Source organism: Polypterus senegalus, chromosome 2 (genome assembly GCF_016835505.1).
Source record: "Polypterus senegalus isolate Bchr_013 chromosome 2, ASM1683550v1, whole genome shotgun sequence".
NCBI classification, from domain to species: Eukaryota; Metazoa; Chordata; class Cladistia; order Polypteriformes; family Polypteridae; genus Polypterus; species Polypterus senegalus.
Genome location: NC_053155.1, coordinates 187,714,738 through 187,731,576, shown reverse-complemented (window position 1 = coordinate 187,731,576; position 16,839 = coordinate 187,714,738). Strand labels below are relative to the sequence as shown.

Sequence of the window (16,839 nt, the reverse complement as noted above, 5' to 3'; positions counted from 1 at the left end):
CTTTTTTCAAAATGTCGTTACCATACATGCATCATCATCATACAAGCTGTTAAAGTATGGGTAATACTGTTTTGGGAAAAAGCATTGCTGGGATGCACTTTCAAAGAGAATCTTCCATAATTTTCGGAAAGAAATGTTCTCATCGTGTAAATCAAACAAAAGGGTAATGTTCTGTTACTTTTAGAAGGTAATCTTGTTTTGATTACATTTTTTATGTTTAAGAAATGTTATATAGGGTTAGGCTTAGAGTTCACACAAATGACTGTGCATGTTTAGAAGTACACTCAATACAGATGTGTGCTGTTGCTCTTAAGTGTCTATGCCTTGTTACCTTACTCCTGTTACAAAAGTAACTCCTAGTGAGTGACTCTGGATGTTTTTTGATTTTTTTTTTTTTGTTTTGTTTCTTTTCTTTTCCTTTAATCTGCATGGGAGTTTAAATTATCATTCACTGCTACCTCATGGATCCAGTAATCCTGGGGTTGGATGCCACATCTAGCTTGTGTTTATGTGAAATTGCATGATGTCCCTGGGTCTAAATGGTTTTTCTCTCTACTGTACATTTCCAAACATGTGCATATGAGGTTATTTAGCAGTCCCAAATTGTGCCAGTGTATGTGAACACTGACACCCTTTTAAAGGCTCTTTTCTGGTTTGCACCCAATGTGATCCTGAGTCAATTTAAGAAGAAGCAAGAGTACTGTAAATTCATGTATGTACTACATTAAAGGTAATTTGCTCCAACTTTTCACGCTGTACTATTATTAAAGACTGTTTTAAAAACAAAAGGTTGATGTAGAATTTTAAAAGTTCAACCAAAGTAATGATATGTGAGTGAAGATTGGTGTTGGCATGGGTAGTAAGTGTGCCCTGCAATGGAATAGAGCCCAGTTTTCCACTTGATGCTGTTGGGCTAGGCTTTTGTCCCTTGAAAGATTATACCAGATTTAAGTGGGTCCAGAAAACAGATGGGTGGATGAATTAAAAAACTTAAGGAGTTGCAGCTATGATTTCAACAGCATTGGTAAAAAGATCAGAAACAACCTTGGACTAAATGCAAGTCTATAATTGTGTGCACTAGAAATCTGCATTCCTTGTGTATATTTATGATAGTAAAACCACACAAAATGTTAGAGAGTTAGAGTCAAACATTATTGTTCGCCACAGAGGATTATGCAATTCACATATTTTGTCAATGTTCTGGCTGGGAGTTAAATCCCATACCTATTTCTGTATTATTCACATATGGAATACTACTGAAAAATATGCAGCGCCAATGTCTGCAGCATGAGGTCTCAGAGCAGAAATCAAATTTGGCACATGCCAGAATATCTCAGTACTTACTGTTAAACACACTCTGTAATAGGAACCAAACTGTGTAAACACAAACACTGCAACCAAACTAAAATTAAATCTCATCCCATATTAAATACTGTTCATTCTAAATCTTACACTATTTGTCTCCAGAACAAAAAAGCATACTTGTTAGCATTGCTACCACTCCAAGGGAATAAAACATTTGTGAAAATACACACTCGAAATTGTGAAATAACCCAATATAAAAAATTAAATGGATGGAATAATCTTCCATAGTATAGAGTGAAACAAATAAACCCCTTAAGTGTCTTAAAAAGAACAATGGTGTGATTCCTCACATTATGCAAATTATCCTCCTGGATTTTGATATGAAGTGACTCAACATTTAGTGGTTATTTTTGGAACTGCAAGACAATTAGTTTGTCACAGGTACTGTAGGTGTGACATTTCCCTGAGCTCAACTATACATGCTATAGAAGTTACACCATAAAATGGATCATTTCTAAATATTTTTTGTTATATATCCAGTATATTAATATTACAATTTTTTCACAATACATTGTAATCGCAATTAATAATTTAAAAACTTTTTTTATTGAAATGAATTCAATCTTTGATATAACAGTTAATATAATTGCTGCCCATGTATTCATTTTAAGATAGTGATTTTTAGATTATAAAAAAACAAGTCTGTATTAGCGGATGCAAAGCAGGAACTAACTCTAAAGAGGGGAAAAATGTGCAGACTGTACACAACACTGCATAACAGCATCTGTAATATACAATACTGCACATGTTATCCTTTGCTTCTGGAATTCAAACTCCCTTGCTGTTTGTTTAGTGTGTATTCTTTAAACTTTGAATTAAGTCCTCTAGGTGTCAGCTAGTTGCTGATGTTTAGACTGAAGTAGACTTTTAGGTGTAATTTACCATAGTTACTTCTTAATTTGGTTATAACATTTAAAGTCAAGGATTGACTTTTTATTAAAGTAGGTGGGCAAAAACAAAGAAATTAAATGACAGGACATCTCTGCCCTGTGGCATTTAACCCTCAATAGGAGAACATAGGACTGCCTCTAAAACAAAAGAAATATAATCTGAAGAGGATTAATATTTCAGACCACTTTAGAAAAGATTAGTAGTTTCCTGGTAAACCGAAAGTGGGCTTAATGTTCTAAAATAATTATAGCCCCAGTGCAAAACCCTTAGCAGAAATGCAAAGTAATTTTAATAAGAAAACATAAATTTCTATCTCATGTTTCAGAAGTGCCATCAGCATTAAGGAACAAAAATGAATTAACAGAATTTTTTTACTTTGTATTTTTTATATATATGTTTCCCCGAAAGTGCCAAAAAGGCACTTTTTGACATGTTGTTATGAACTAGGAAGATTTTTTCCTTAGTACTGTATTTTTATTTTCTGCTTGCATTTAGTTATAGTGAATTCTGAAGAAATCAATGCAAAGTGAAATTTTTCTTATCAGAAATGTGCACAGAGGAGTAACTGCAGTGTCTTAAGCTCGACCCTCACACTTGTCTCGTCCTCACTGGACCAATTGCTCTTTTCTCATGTTAGGACTTAATTGATTGCTTCCAAACATATGTGTGATCCTCATTGTTTGTAAGAAACGGAGATAAAGCAGCAATAAGCAACATGTCTTGGCTGCTGCTTACAATCCCATACAGAAAAAATATAGACTATGATTATTATATCTATTTATTCTATCAAAAATGTGTAATAAATATTTGTGTGCTGTTCATGTTGTTTTGGCAATGGCTGTAATGTCTACACACAAGTAGTATCTATTCACTTTGCTTATAATATCAGTTTTTCTAGTTGGCTTGTTACAGTTATAGGCCACTACCAATTTTAAAAAGGATTAGAGATTTATAAAATAATTGTTGTTTACAACACACTGCTTTTCTGTCAATCAGCTTAAGCACATTGCAACCAAGCAAAGTGTCTTAAAACCGCAGGGAACGGTGAGAATGTGTTAGTGTCTGCATGTGTAACTGCTTGCTAGGAGAGGAAAAGAGAGGGTCCAAATATGACAGTACTATTTGAGCAAAGTTAAGTTGGGTCTATTGGCAGAGCTGAGAGTGTTTCATGCTGCATTTACCTCCCCCAAGATTATTGTCCAAGCACTGCCATTTATATTTAAAGAGTTTGATGCTAATTTGGTGTTTACATTAGTGTTTCAATGGTTGACAAATGTAGGTCACATTGCTTGCATCCACAGCAACTTCCGACCAAAGTTTATCTAAGCTCAAGCCCAAACTCAGAAATCTATGTGGACAAGAATGACTCTCTGTTCTGTGCTGCTGGAAAACAGAAAACCAAAGGCAAAGTAATTCCTTGTCCTCTGCGGGATCATGCTGATGCATGATGTTTAGAACATTTAACACCGGTCTTTAATCTACTTTTCCTCGCACTCTCCTGATCTCTCTTCTCCAGACCATGTCTGCCACAGCAGTGATTCCGAGCTGCTGGTGTTCTACTAATCTGAAATGGGAACTAAAGCAGGATGACTGCCCGTGCGGTGGCTCCTTACAGCTGCTATTTTGAATGAAGTCTCGAGATTGTACCTGCCTTCTTTATGCAGTAATAAAGTACCTGTAATTTCCTTGGAAACCTGGACTCACCTTCCTGTCTCTCATGCAACTCTGTGACCCAAGCTTGACAATACCTGTATAAATAAACAGTGCTTCTTAAACAGCAAAAAATATTTTATTTGAAGATGAGATGCAACTTTTTTTTTTTTGGAAACACAGGTATGAAAATACAGAATGAAAGCGAGACATTGGGTGTAACTTTTTTTTTTTTTTATGGAAATACAAACTTTTTTTTTTCACTCATGTCCCAACATCTGAACTTTAACTTTGTCATCTGTTGTTTTTTTTTTTTTGATCCTTCAAAATTGTTGACAGCGTTGAAGATGCGATTCTGAAAGCTTTTGCCACATTGATTCTGGAATGAAGAAAAATAACTTTTTTTTCCAGGATTGTTAATTTTTCTTTAAGCATAAACTGATTTCATTTCTCACTTTTTTGTTCATCTCAAATAAAACTGTGAGTACCGCTATGAAACTTGAAAAATCCACACACAACACAGCTACCTACACGGATGCTAGGTACACATTCGGCTATGTGTATGATGTCACGCCTACCCTCACTCCAAGACTATCCGAGTTTGTTTCTTTGAGACACCAAAGATCTTCTAAGGGACCTGAGACTTGGTTCAGAAAGTGTAGGTACTGAATGAAGTGATTTTTTCCAATTTTAAATAATATTTGCAACACATTATTATCTTTGGTAGCCATTACTAGCCCAAAAAACATTTGTTATATTGAAATTTACATGTCGCTAAAATGAAATTCATTTAACTTGATGTTGTGTGACTTTCCACTCTTTTCGTCATTTTCACACATTATTATCTTTGGTCTGGGACCACAGAAGCGTTTGTCTATACATTTTTCTGAAAATTTTGTTATTTCGGTATTCAATATAACGGGATTTGACCTGTATCTAATCCACGATAGGCACTTTAAAGAGGGGAAAAATAATCTTTTTTTTAACTGCTGCGACATGAGCTCTTGGTATTGCACGTAACTGGATGGGCATTCTTTTTTTACTTTTGTTAAGATGTGTCAGATTAGGAAAAAAAAACTATATGCACAGTAGACGGGTGTAGTGCTTTTTCTGATAATCTAACTTGATAACCCATTATGTACATGCACTTTTATTAAGTTTGTGAAATTTAAAAACAGAAATAAAGGTGACCATTAATTTGTAATAAATCCTGTCGCCTTTCCCCATTTTGAGCCACTGCCCACCAAAAGGTCTGCACACATCACTGTTGCTTATATTAGTTTTAGGCACATAACATAGACACTTTCATATACTTTTTCAAATAATTTCACTGGATGATAAAATATAAAGACAATACGTTGAATTTAAGTGTTTTTCTGACTTGTAGTATTAAGCTATCTAGCACATTGTGACACTTTTAATTAGTGGTGCAACGGATCAAAAAACTCACAGTTCGGATCGGATCACGATTTTAAGTCACGGATCGGATCAATTTCGGATCAGTAAAAAAAAAAAAAAAGACAAGACAAATTTAACTCTCCATTTATTTAGTTAAGTATTTTTGCCCATTAAAAAACATTCAACTCAAGACTCATTCCATTCAATTATATAAATACAAATTAAGGTACAATATAGGGTATAACTATTTCCTTTAATGTAGATAAATAAAAAACAACTTTAAATGCAATTTAAGGCATCATTGCTTCTTACTTTGAACATGGAGAGAAAAATAAAAACTAACTTATGTCCACATCATCAAAAAAGAAGAAAGAAAGCAAAGCAGACCTGAGCTTATAATTTCAATTTTTTTTTTTAGAAACATGAGGATGCCTACATTTTCTGGGGAAAGTGTAGATCTCTTTGCTGTAACTATGTCCCCTGTTGTTGAGAACACCCTCTCGCTAGGCACTGAAGTGCCAGGCACAGCAAGATGGTGTCTTGCTATTGTGGCAAGGTGAGGATATTTACATTCGTTGCTTTTCCACCAAGTCAGTGGATCACCATCGACTGGAATGCCATTTGCTGCCTCATAGGATACCACCTCCTCTTTGATGGTGTCAGCAAATGCCTTGCTGACCATGCCCTTCTGTGCAAAGGTCTCGCCAAAAAGCTCCGTCATTGCCGACTTCTTTTGAGGAGGAGATGTGTCTGCTCCTGTTGGTGCTGCATATTGACGCTGCAGGGAAAGTTACATTATTGATTAAAACTTTTTTTTAAATGATGCTGGAGGTTTGTCGAGCAACTCTGCTCCTCTGCTAAAACTGCTACCGATGTGCATGACCACGCGTATGAAGGGGCAAACCGGACAAAAGTCGAGAGAAAATGCGTGAGAGAGGTTGAATTTGTGCGCGAGAGACATGCGCACAATACAGTGGAACTTTTTTTTCTCGGATTTTCGGATCATGTGCGTGGCAAACCGTGAACAGGAATTGGTTCGGATCACGGATCAACAGCGATCCGTTGCACCACTACTTTTAATGTATCAAAGAACTAGATCCATAGTGCTTAATATGCCACTTTAATTATTTTATTGTTCAACACCTAAGAATCTAAGTCTGTATGGTCAAGTCCACAAAAAAGTGAGTAGTGATTCATTTTTAAAAGTCACTTCCAAACTATGGCATTTTGGGTATCAATCCAAAGTTTATTTGACTAGAGAATTAAAGTGGCAGTGGTATACAATCCAGAAAGCATTGCAGATGGGCAGATACAACCATTAATGCATGAGTGATTTTATTACAGGTATGCTGGTTGAAGACATTGCCTGTATATTGTGGCACCTAAACAGCTAACAGGTCAGTCAGGTCTTGAAAACTAACATTGCTTTTGTACAGAATAATAAACAGTAGTTATCTTCTTAAATGTTTTTGATAGACCATTAATACAAAATAATGCTATGAATTTAAACAGAGCAGCAGCTGTGCTTGTGTCTGCAAATTCTGTTTGAACATCAAGGATCATAGGGAATAGAAATATAAGTAGGCACATCTTTTGTGAGTGATGGGGCTCAAAGGTCACAGTGCTTTTTTAATGTTTGTGATGCTTTGATTCAAGAACACCTGTAGAGGATAGATGTTACAATTAAGCATAACAAAGCTCATCTTTTAGTGTCAGTGATATCCTTGGGGCTGGCAGGGGTCTTATATTTTATTCCAGAGCTCTTTTCTTTGGATACACATAATGAATATTAGGATAACTGTTTCCAAATGTGGGTCAATCCCAGGAGATTAAAGTAATTTCTTCATGATGGTCCCTCTGATGCTTGGCAAATTTGTTATGGGTTGGGAGTGTTACTTGATCTGCAATGACAGTGAAAGTCACCATGCTTGCGCATATTAGGTAATAAATAACAGAGTGGTTTTGCTGATATTGAAAGAGTAGAGATGATAGATAAAGTTGCCATGAAAATATCAGCTACTGTTTCTGTATTATTCAGATTAAATCCATCATACTTAGATCAAAATGAATTATGTCTGCTGTGAATTGCTCAAGTATGTACATTATTATGTACATTAAAGTCTAACTGTGTATGTCTGTGTCAGTGTGAGAGTTTGAGGTTTTCAGTTTTTATTATATACCATACTATCCAGTCTTTACTCTTCAGATAGACAGAGTAAAACTAAATGAACACCAATGCATGCAAATGATTATTTTAGTACCCCTAAAAGAGACTTGGCACAGGTTGTCAACATTGCTCCTCATGGTGGGTTTAGTCAGTGAAATTCTGGTTTCAAGCCAAAATTTTTCTCTTCAGAAAATGTATTAATTGAATGCACCTGCACTTTATTTCACCAACCAGGGCCAGGCAACCCTATATAGATATATAAATCAGGAATAAATTGTCCATTAAATCTTAAAACGTCCCCCTCAGGCTTGAGTTTGTGGGTTCTTTTTAAAGAAGTCAGGTACCTATCCCACTTGCTGTCTCTTCTTGCAGTCCTCACTGCCTCGGCTCATTCAACCCCTGCCATCAAATGTGTGAGTCGGCTCCACGCTACCAGTTACAGCCTGGGAGCCTCTTGAACCTGCTGATGCCGATAACATACTTGAGGGATAGGCCAGTGGATGAGGGTAAACACATACAGTATACATTGCAAGGGGTAGGTGCATAAAAGTGCAAAAGTGCTTTTATTAGAATAATCCAAAGCAAATCAGTGTCTAAAACTGCAGTGCCAAAATGTTCAACAAATAATCCAATTTAAAAAACAGTGATAGTGAAGGTTAAAAACAATACCATAAATAATCCATTTAAATTAGGTTACAACACAGGCAGGTCTTGCAGCTGAAGAGACGCCCAACAGTTCAGCCAACAATTTACACTTTTGCTCCTAGGCTTAGGTCCTTGTAGATGTCTGTGACTCTCGGCAGGGCAATACACCGAACCTCCAACTCCCGCTACGTCGTTCACATCCCTGCAGTTCATGGTACCACTCAAAGGACCCCTCATTCAGTCTTATACTACCCCTTCAGCTACCGCTGTCTTTCTGCCGGTCTTATGCAAAATCGTTCAAAAAGAGCAATACATTAGCCACGCCAGCTTCCATGTTGCTCAGGTCTATCTATCTATCTATCTATCTATCAAAAGCAAAATGCCCTACACACAACCACAAAATAATATAACGCACTGTGTACATTTTATAAAAGTAATATTGTTTATCCTGTATTGGTCATTTCCAAGGATTTTGTTTTATCAATATTGATTGCATCACATAACACTATACTTAAAAAAGAGGAGGTATTCATATATAAATCATGTTTAATACAAAATTTTTTAGTAGAGGACTAATTCTTCACAGAGAATTAAATGTTACCACATAGACTTATACATTGCAATAGTGATTATTAATGATGCTAATAATCCCTGTTCAGAGTTAGTTCTACCTAGCATCCAAAGTTGGCAAAATAAGTACCAGGTTGCTGAAATGGGTAAGTGGGTAAGAAAATGGATGGATGGAACAATAATGCTAGTCCATTCCACATCCAATCTTGTTTTTTTCAAACCATTTTCTTTTTCAGCTTGGCACAAGAGAAGGTGTGATCATTTTAAAATGTTCAAGCTTATCTTTCTAATAATGCTCACATAGAAAGTTGTGTTTAGAGAAGCATTTACAATAGTTGTCACACCCAATGCATTAGTTCAGTATCAACTACAAACAAATCCCAAGCAACAGCAATAATACAAAAATGTACCATTTGTTTGCTCATACCTCATTAATGGAAAATATTACACTTACAAAAGGTGCATTTGAGAAGCTGGTAACTTGTAGAAAAATGCCATTTTAACTTCAGTTTCACAGAATGACAATACCTACTTTTACAGTCTTGAATTACAGTGTGGGCTAATTCCGAAGCTCATAAGTAATATTCTTAAATTTGAATTTTCAAACAAACTGACTTAAATTAATGCAATTCCGTAAAGACGTTTTGATTCTCCTGTCTTATAGCAAATGATGTGTGTAAATTAAACAAATTTAATTTAATTAAACAGGTGAAGATGAAAAAAGACTTGGAGCCGCAAGCTTTGAAAGTTCAGTCAGACTTCCCTATATAACCTTAAACAGAAGGCATAATTTACCTTTTCTCAGAGCAAATACTAATGTAGTGTTTAATGGTGATCATCATATGAAAAATACAGAAACAAATCTCTTATAGATTTAGGTGCACAAGATTTCTCAGACAGTTCTTGACAAAAAATGAGGCCTTTGATTTTCTAGATATATAGGACCATTATTATCACATGCTCAGAGTATAAAGAAATTCACACTTGGTTGTGTTAATAAACATGCTACACTTTAACACTCTCCAGCATGATAACAAGTATAACAACATTACTTCAAAACTTTTGTCCTCCTTATGTGAAATAACTATGTTGCCTTGAAACGTTTGTCTTTCTTACCAGGAAAACCTCAGAAAATAACTTAAGTTGTTACACAAAATGTTAGAAGCCATGGACTTGTTTCTTTTTGGAGGTACAAGTGAGATAAAAAAAAAAAAAAAGTTTTACTCTTTCTTTTTCAGGAAGTTCACCAAGAACGGATTGCTTTGGAAAGTCAGCTTGAACAACTTCGGCCATTCTCCTTCCTGTGACTCTCACTTTCCTGTTTCCTTGTATCAGCAAAATGAAGAATTTTGGCTGACTGTGGGGCGTCAATGTGGAAATGTAATGTGATCTCACAGGCATAGGAAGGCTCTTCAGCTTTGTTCACTCCAGGATTGGGACAGTAAAATGATCTTTCTGAAGTGGTTGGGCATGGAAACTGCTTTCACGATACGCCTTTCTTGCAGTTCACTACATTTACAGTTGTCCTTTTATGTATATGTTCAATAAAGTCAGAGGATCCATCTGAAAACAGCAGTCGGCAAGCAATAGGAAACTAAGTCATGGAAGGCATTGAACAAACTGTAAGATCCATTGGATGAGACAACATTAAGTGTTATGAAGAGAAACTGACACTTATTACCCTGTGATTGTTTATAATTATAGTTATATATATATATATATATATATACACACATATTTGTATATTTGTGTATATATATTTGTATATACATATACTGTATATGTGTATATATATATATATAATATATATATGTGTATATGTGTGTGTGTATATATATATATATATATATATGAGTGCAAAAGGGACAAAGAGAGAGAATAAACTATGGCAAAGTAATCTCATATTGGTATAAGAAAGAAGCAGGAATATTTCATGTTGCTGAAACCTGCACAATAGTTCCTCTGCTTCCACATGTGTGAGTATGACTACACATGTGGACTGTCAATGTAGTATTTTTTAAGAGCTATAGATGGATTTCATAGTTTGCTTATTTAAAACAATACCTTACAAAGTCAGAGAACCTTAGGTCATAAATAGAGAAAGAGTTTTTTCCAAAACTTGTTTGAGAGAAAAAAATATTTTTATGATTACTAAATAATTATAAAAATATTCATCTTCCATTTCTACACTCCTAAAAGAGAGAAGGTGTTCTGTGCTACTGTAAACCCCCGCAGTGACTCTCTTCTCTTTTTTAATCACAATAACCTAATATATGCCTGGTCAGACTAAACCTAAATGGCTGTATACAGAAATTCACTCAAATCTATGAGAAAGTATCAGAGACACACTAATCAAGTTGGGATATGTATGGCTTAAGTGACATGTGATGAATATTTGGTTTCTGCATAGTATAAAGTATTCTTTCAATAAATGAACATGTAGCATTTTGAGAGAAAATGGGAAAAGTTATATTGGCTGTCACTGTGGAATATGTTAGCTGAATTACTTGTCCACCTTAGACATAGATAGTATTACAAATTATAACAATTTCCTAAAAGTTTATTTTCAGTAAATCTTCTAAAAGTTAACAATTGAAGTACTAATTTGCATATTTTATTTAGATACCCAAAACAGAATACTATAACGCTTCCTGTATTCTTAAAAGTGATCAGTATTTAGTGTGGAAGACCTCAGTTGGGGCATACCAGAGGCTCAGCTGTTACAGTTGGGAACAGTATTTATGATGGCATACTACCTGAATTTTGTTATCATTTCAAATATATTGCTAATGGGCTATCAAATAAATAAACACAAGAATACTGAGGATGTCTAAAACAGCAATGAAGATAATAATACTTGTTAATGTTTTGTAGTGTAATCACCAACAGCAAATAATGCAAGAATGGCCAATTAGATGTTCTGAAATTCTTAATTTTATTATTTGCAATCATTTTTTAGAATACCTATAATAAATGTAAGGAATTATGTTTTTAAGTAATATTATTTTTTTTCCTTAGTAATCATTATTGATATAGGATTGATTGTATGTACCTCCCACAGGTAGAAAAACAACCAACCCTACTTTATATGTATACAATATATTCTCAAAATATACTTTATCTAGTTCTACTTCATAGAGTGACATATCTTTGCAACATTAAACACAAGGCAGAAATTAACCTTGGAGAGGGGTGCCATCCCAAATAAGAAATGCCCTCATCAGACACATGTCCAATTTATTGTCACTAATAAACTTAAAATGCATATCTTAAGATACTGAGTAAAAAAATAGAAATGCAGGTAGAGAGAATGTGCAAAGTCTATGAACACACATATTGTGCATGTGTGTATATGTATATATATATTGTGGCAGATGGCCTGGGGTTCCTGTCTGGCCCGGGGTGCCGGCTTAACGGAAGGACTGGTGGAGAGTACATAAACAGGGTATTATCTCCCCCGGAGCACTAAATGGCAGTTACCCTGGGTTGCAGTGGTGACTCATGCTCCCACAGGGCTCCTTGGGAGTTGGAGTTTGGCCAGCCGTATTTGATTCCATAGGTGCCACCAGGGGGTGCTGTAGGGACTTCAGAGCCATACTTTGTTGGGCTTCTGCCTTACCTGGAAGTGCTTCTGGATCATGCTAACGGGCCACGGGAAATAGTCCTGGGACCAGCATAAAAGGAGTCAGTTGCCAATGCTCCAGGAGCCAGAGTTGGGAGGTGGAGGATGAAGCTTGCTAGAGAAGGGCTGGAGGCGGAAGAAAAGAAAGAGAAAGAAATGAGAAGAATTGTGCTGCTTTTATTATTGGTGCTTTGCTGTACAGTAATCCCTCCTCGATCACGGGGGTTGCGTTCCAGAACCCCCTGCGATAGATGAAAATCCGCGAAGTAGAAACCATATGTTTGTATGGTTATTTTTATATATTTTAAGCCCTTATAAACTCTCCCACACTGTTAACATTATTAGAGCCCTCTAGACATGAAATAACACCCTTTAGTCAAAAGTTTAAACTGTGCTCCATGACAAGACAGAGATGACAGTTCTTTCTCACAATTAAAAGAATGCAAATATATCTTCTCTTCAAAGGAATGCGTGTCAGGAGCAGATAACGTCAGAGAGAGCGAGAGAAAAGCAAACAATCAAAAAATCAATACGTGCTTTTGGGCTTTTAAGTATGCCGAAGCACCGCGATAAAGTGGCGTTTTTTAGAGGAGCGTCCGTATCCTCTAGGCAAACGGCCTCTGTGCAAACAGCCCCTCTGCTCACACCCCCTCCGTCAGGCGCAGAGAATATCAGAGAGAGAGAGAGAGAGAGAGAGAGACAGAGAAAAGCAAACAATCAAGCACCGCGTGGGAAGCATTCGTATATCATTGAGGAGTTTTAGTTAATACGTAGTACATGCTCTGATTGGGTAGCTTCTAAGCCATCTGCCAATAGCGTCCCTTGTATGAAATCAACTGGGCAAACAAACTGAGGAAGCATGTACCATAAGTTAAAAGACCCATTGTCCACAGAAATCCGCGAACCAGCGAAAAATCTGTGATATATATTTAGATATGCTTACATTTAAAATCCACGATGGAGTGAAGCCGCGGAAGTTGAAGTGTGATATAGTGAGGGATCACTGTACTGTGCTTTGGTGCCGGGGAAACAAGTGAAAAGCGTTTTCACCTGAAATAAAAGCTGTGTGTGTTGCTGAAGATGTGCTTTGTGTCTCTCTGTGTTGGGTATAATGTGCTGATGTCCTCGCCAGGATAGGATGGAAGAGGATTTCTTAGAGGAAGAAGATTTCTTACCCAGCCAGGAAGCCATAATATACAGATGGCTCAGTTACAGACACCTTATAATTCCCATCCTGGCTGGGATACTGGAAGGACTAATGCATTGAAGAGAGCTGGAAGCCAGGAGCAATTCAACCCCCAAATCAAAAGGTGGCAATGTTCCTCGCCAAAAGTTCCAGTTTGGGCTGCATGTGAATTGGAGTCTGGAAGTGCAGCCCTGGTTTCCAGATAACTCGGAAGTGCTTCCAAGAAGCCACAACATTCCACTGAAAGTACATCTGGGTCCAGCTTAAAAGGATCCTGGTGCCACAACTAAATGAGTAAGAGTCAGAAGCCATAGTGGGTGACACAGCAGAGCAGGTGAGGGATAGAGAGGGAGAGAACAATTTAAAATCTGTATTTGGTTGTGGTTATTGTCTGAATAGAGTGGATTAAAAATACTTGTATTTGAATCCGGAATTGTGTTGAGTTTTCTATATCTGGAATTTCTGGGCTTGTTGACACCCCTAAATATATATATATATATCTTTTATATATCTTTATATTCAAGTTACATTCCGTGTTTGTCAACTGTTGTAAAGACAACAGGTTTCATTCATCGAACTGTTCACTACCCAAATCGCTATGCGAGTATTTAGCGGCAGCATCTCTATGAAGTTGTGGATTTGCCTGCGAGTATTTAGCGACAGTGTGTCTATTAACTTGTGGATTTTTCTGCAAGTATTTGGTAGCAGTGTCACAAAGTTGTTTTCATCTAGCTGCATCAGAAAATGTACTGCAATGTCTGACACGCCTCCTTTTTACTGTTTTCTCACAGCTTGGATTGCTGCTGTCATAATCGGTTTGAGTCATACATATATATATATATATATATATATATATCTACATTATATATATATATATATATATATATATATATATATATATATATACATTATATATACACACACAAATATATATATATATGTGTGTGTGTATGTATGTGTGTATATATAATGTACACTTAGATAGGTGTGTGTGTGTATGTATATATATATATATAATATATATATATATTATATATATATACTAGCAAAATACCCTCGCTTCACAGCGGCGAAATACTGCCTTAAAATTTTTAGTAAGAAGAAAATTAAACCCTTTTAAACTGAGGGAAAATATACCAATAATTATTTGTTAAGGATCTCTTTGTATACTACATTGTGAGTTCGGCCAGTAATCCGTAAACAGTAATCCTGTTTCAAATCACACAGCTTGGATTGCTGCTGTCATAATCAGTTTGAGTTTCATGGTTTGTTTCAATCATGTTAGTATTTGCAGGACTTGTGTTGAAGAGACATTCGGCATCTAGCAAGCGTTGTAAGTATACAACCGGTTTCATTGATAAATTCATATCCAGCTTTTGAGAGTTTAAACATTCATAAACATCAAAGTGTCCACTACTGAAATTGTCGCCTGTGAATCTAAGATGTTTAAGAGGCATTGGCAGTTGTCGAAAGGTGTAACATATTTGGCCATTTCGGTACACTTGAAAGCGACAACCGAACAATTCAGCGGCAGCCATCAACTCACATGCAGATGCACTGGTCAAGGGCTTAAGCATTTCCCTCTTATAGTGCTCCTGTATAGTATAATTATCTCCAGTACCGTCATCAGTCCACACCTTGAACCTGTCCCAGTCATTCAATACATAAGACACATGTTCCTCCGGATATCAAGAGTGAGCCTGATATGGTAGGGCAATATGTAACAAAGAGAATGGAAAAGGCAGGTGCCATCTCTAGACATGGAATGCACTCAGTAAGTAACAGTTCTTTGATCGATGGTGATCCCCTCGATAGACATGTTAATGGGGGTACGGTTGGAATGATAAAGGAAATGGGTATCTGAGCAATGTAAAGTAAGTCTAAAATACCTACACAATAACTATAATCCTAATAAATGAACAGTAAAACAGTGGAGAAGCCGTGGATTAAAAAAAAAGGCTGTAGTTATCAGCAGAGAGACGTGAATCCCGTGGCAAAGCAAGGAAGGGAATGTAGAGACGGGAGCGACAGACGACCTTATATAGGCAGGCAGCCAACAACGTGGGAGGCGTTGGGATGGGAGACCCAACGCCGCCTCACACGGTGACCGAGCTGCAGGCTATGGACGTATATATGTACGTAAGTAGGATTCAGTTAGCGTTGGGAACCCACGTACCTAATTTCTTGAAGATGGGCCCATAAGTAACAAAGACCATTAAAAAGTTCAATATGGCACAGACAGTGGCATCATACCACCGAAATAAGTACCAAATTTCAGCCTTCTACCTACACGGGAAGTTGGAGAATTAGTGACGTGTTGAAAATTCAATATGGCGCCCAAAATGGCGTCATACCACCGAAATAAGTACGCAAAATTCTACGCGTAACGGTCATAACAGTCAACAACGTCCGCCATATTGAACTTTTTATTCATGGCCCCATCTTCACGAAATTTGGTAGGCGGCTTCCCTGCGCTAACCAAAACCGAGGTACGTACTTATTTCGGTGGTATGACGCCATTGTCGGCCGCCATATTGAATTTTCCAAACGTCACTAATTCTCCAACTGCCCGTGTAGATAGAAGGCTGAAATTTGGCAGGCTCATTCCTTACAGCTTACTTACAACAATTATGCAGGTTTCATTTCGAAATTGTCCGCGTAATGATCATAACGGTCAACAAAGTCCGCCATGTTGAACTTTATTTACGGCCCCATCTTCACGAAATTTGGTAGGTGGCTTCCCTTAGCTAACCGAAACCAATGTACGTGCTTATTTCGTGGTATGACGCCACTGTCAGCCGCCATATTGAATTTTCCAACATCACTAATTCTCCAAATTCCCGTATAGGTAGAAGGCTGAAATTTGCAAGGCTCATTCCTTACAGCTTACTTACAAAAGTTAAGCAGGTTTCATTTCGAAATTCTACGCGTAATGGTCATAACGGTCAACAACGTCCGCCATGTTGAACTTTCTTATTTATGGCCCCATCTTCTCGAAATTTGGTAGGCGGCTTCCCTCCACTAACTGAAACCAATGTACGTACTTATTTTGGTAGTATGATGCCACTGTCGGCCGCTATATTGAACTTTTCAACAGTCTTTGTTACTTATGGGCCCATCTTCAAGAAATTCTATCGATCAAAGAACTGTCACTTACCGAGTGGTTTCCATGCCCGGAGATACCACCTACCTTTTCCATTCTCTTTGTTACATATTGCACGGCCATATCAGGCTCACTGTTGATATCCGGAGGAACATTGTGTCTTATGTATTGAATGACTGGGACAGGTTCAAGGTGTGGACTGATGACGGTACAGGAGATAATTATACTACACAGGAGCACTA

General features: G+C 36.9%; 1 protein-coding gene across 1 annotated transcript in view; it reads left to right on the top strand.

Moving 5' to 3' along the window:
- reps2 (RALBP1 associated Eps domain containing 2) overlaps window positions 1-10,401 on the top strand; it is a 251,133-nt gene extending 240,732 nt beyond the window's left edge. Inside the window, exon 18 of the mRNA XM_039745045.1 lies at window positions 9,925-10,401. Within this exon, the coding sequence (XP_039600979.1) occupies window positions 9,925-9,993 (69 nt within the window). The 3' untranslated portion in view covers window positions 9,994-10,401. The remainder of the gene's footprint in view (window positions 1-9,924) is intronic.
- The last annotated feature ends 6,438 nt before the right edge of the window (window positions 10,402-16,839 follow it).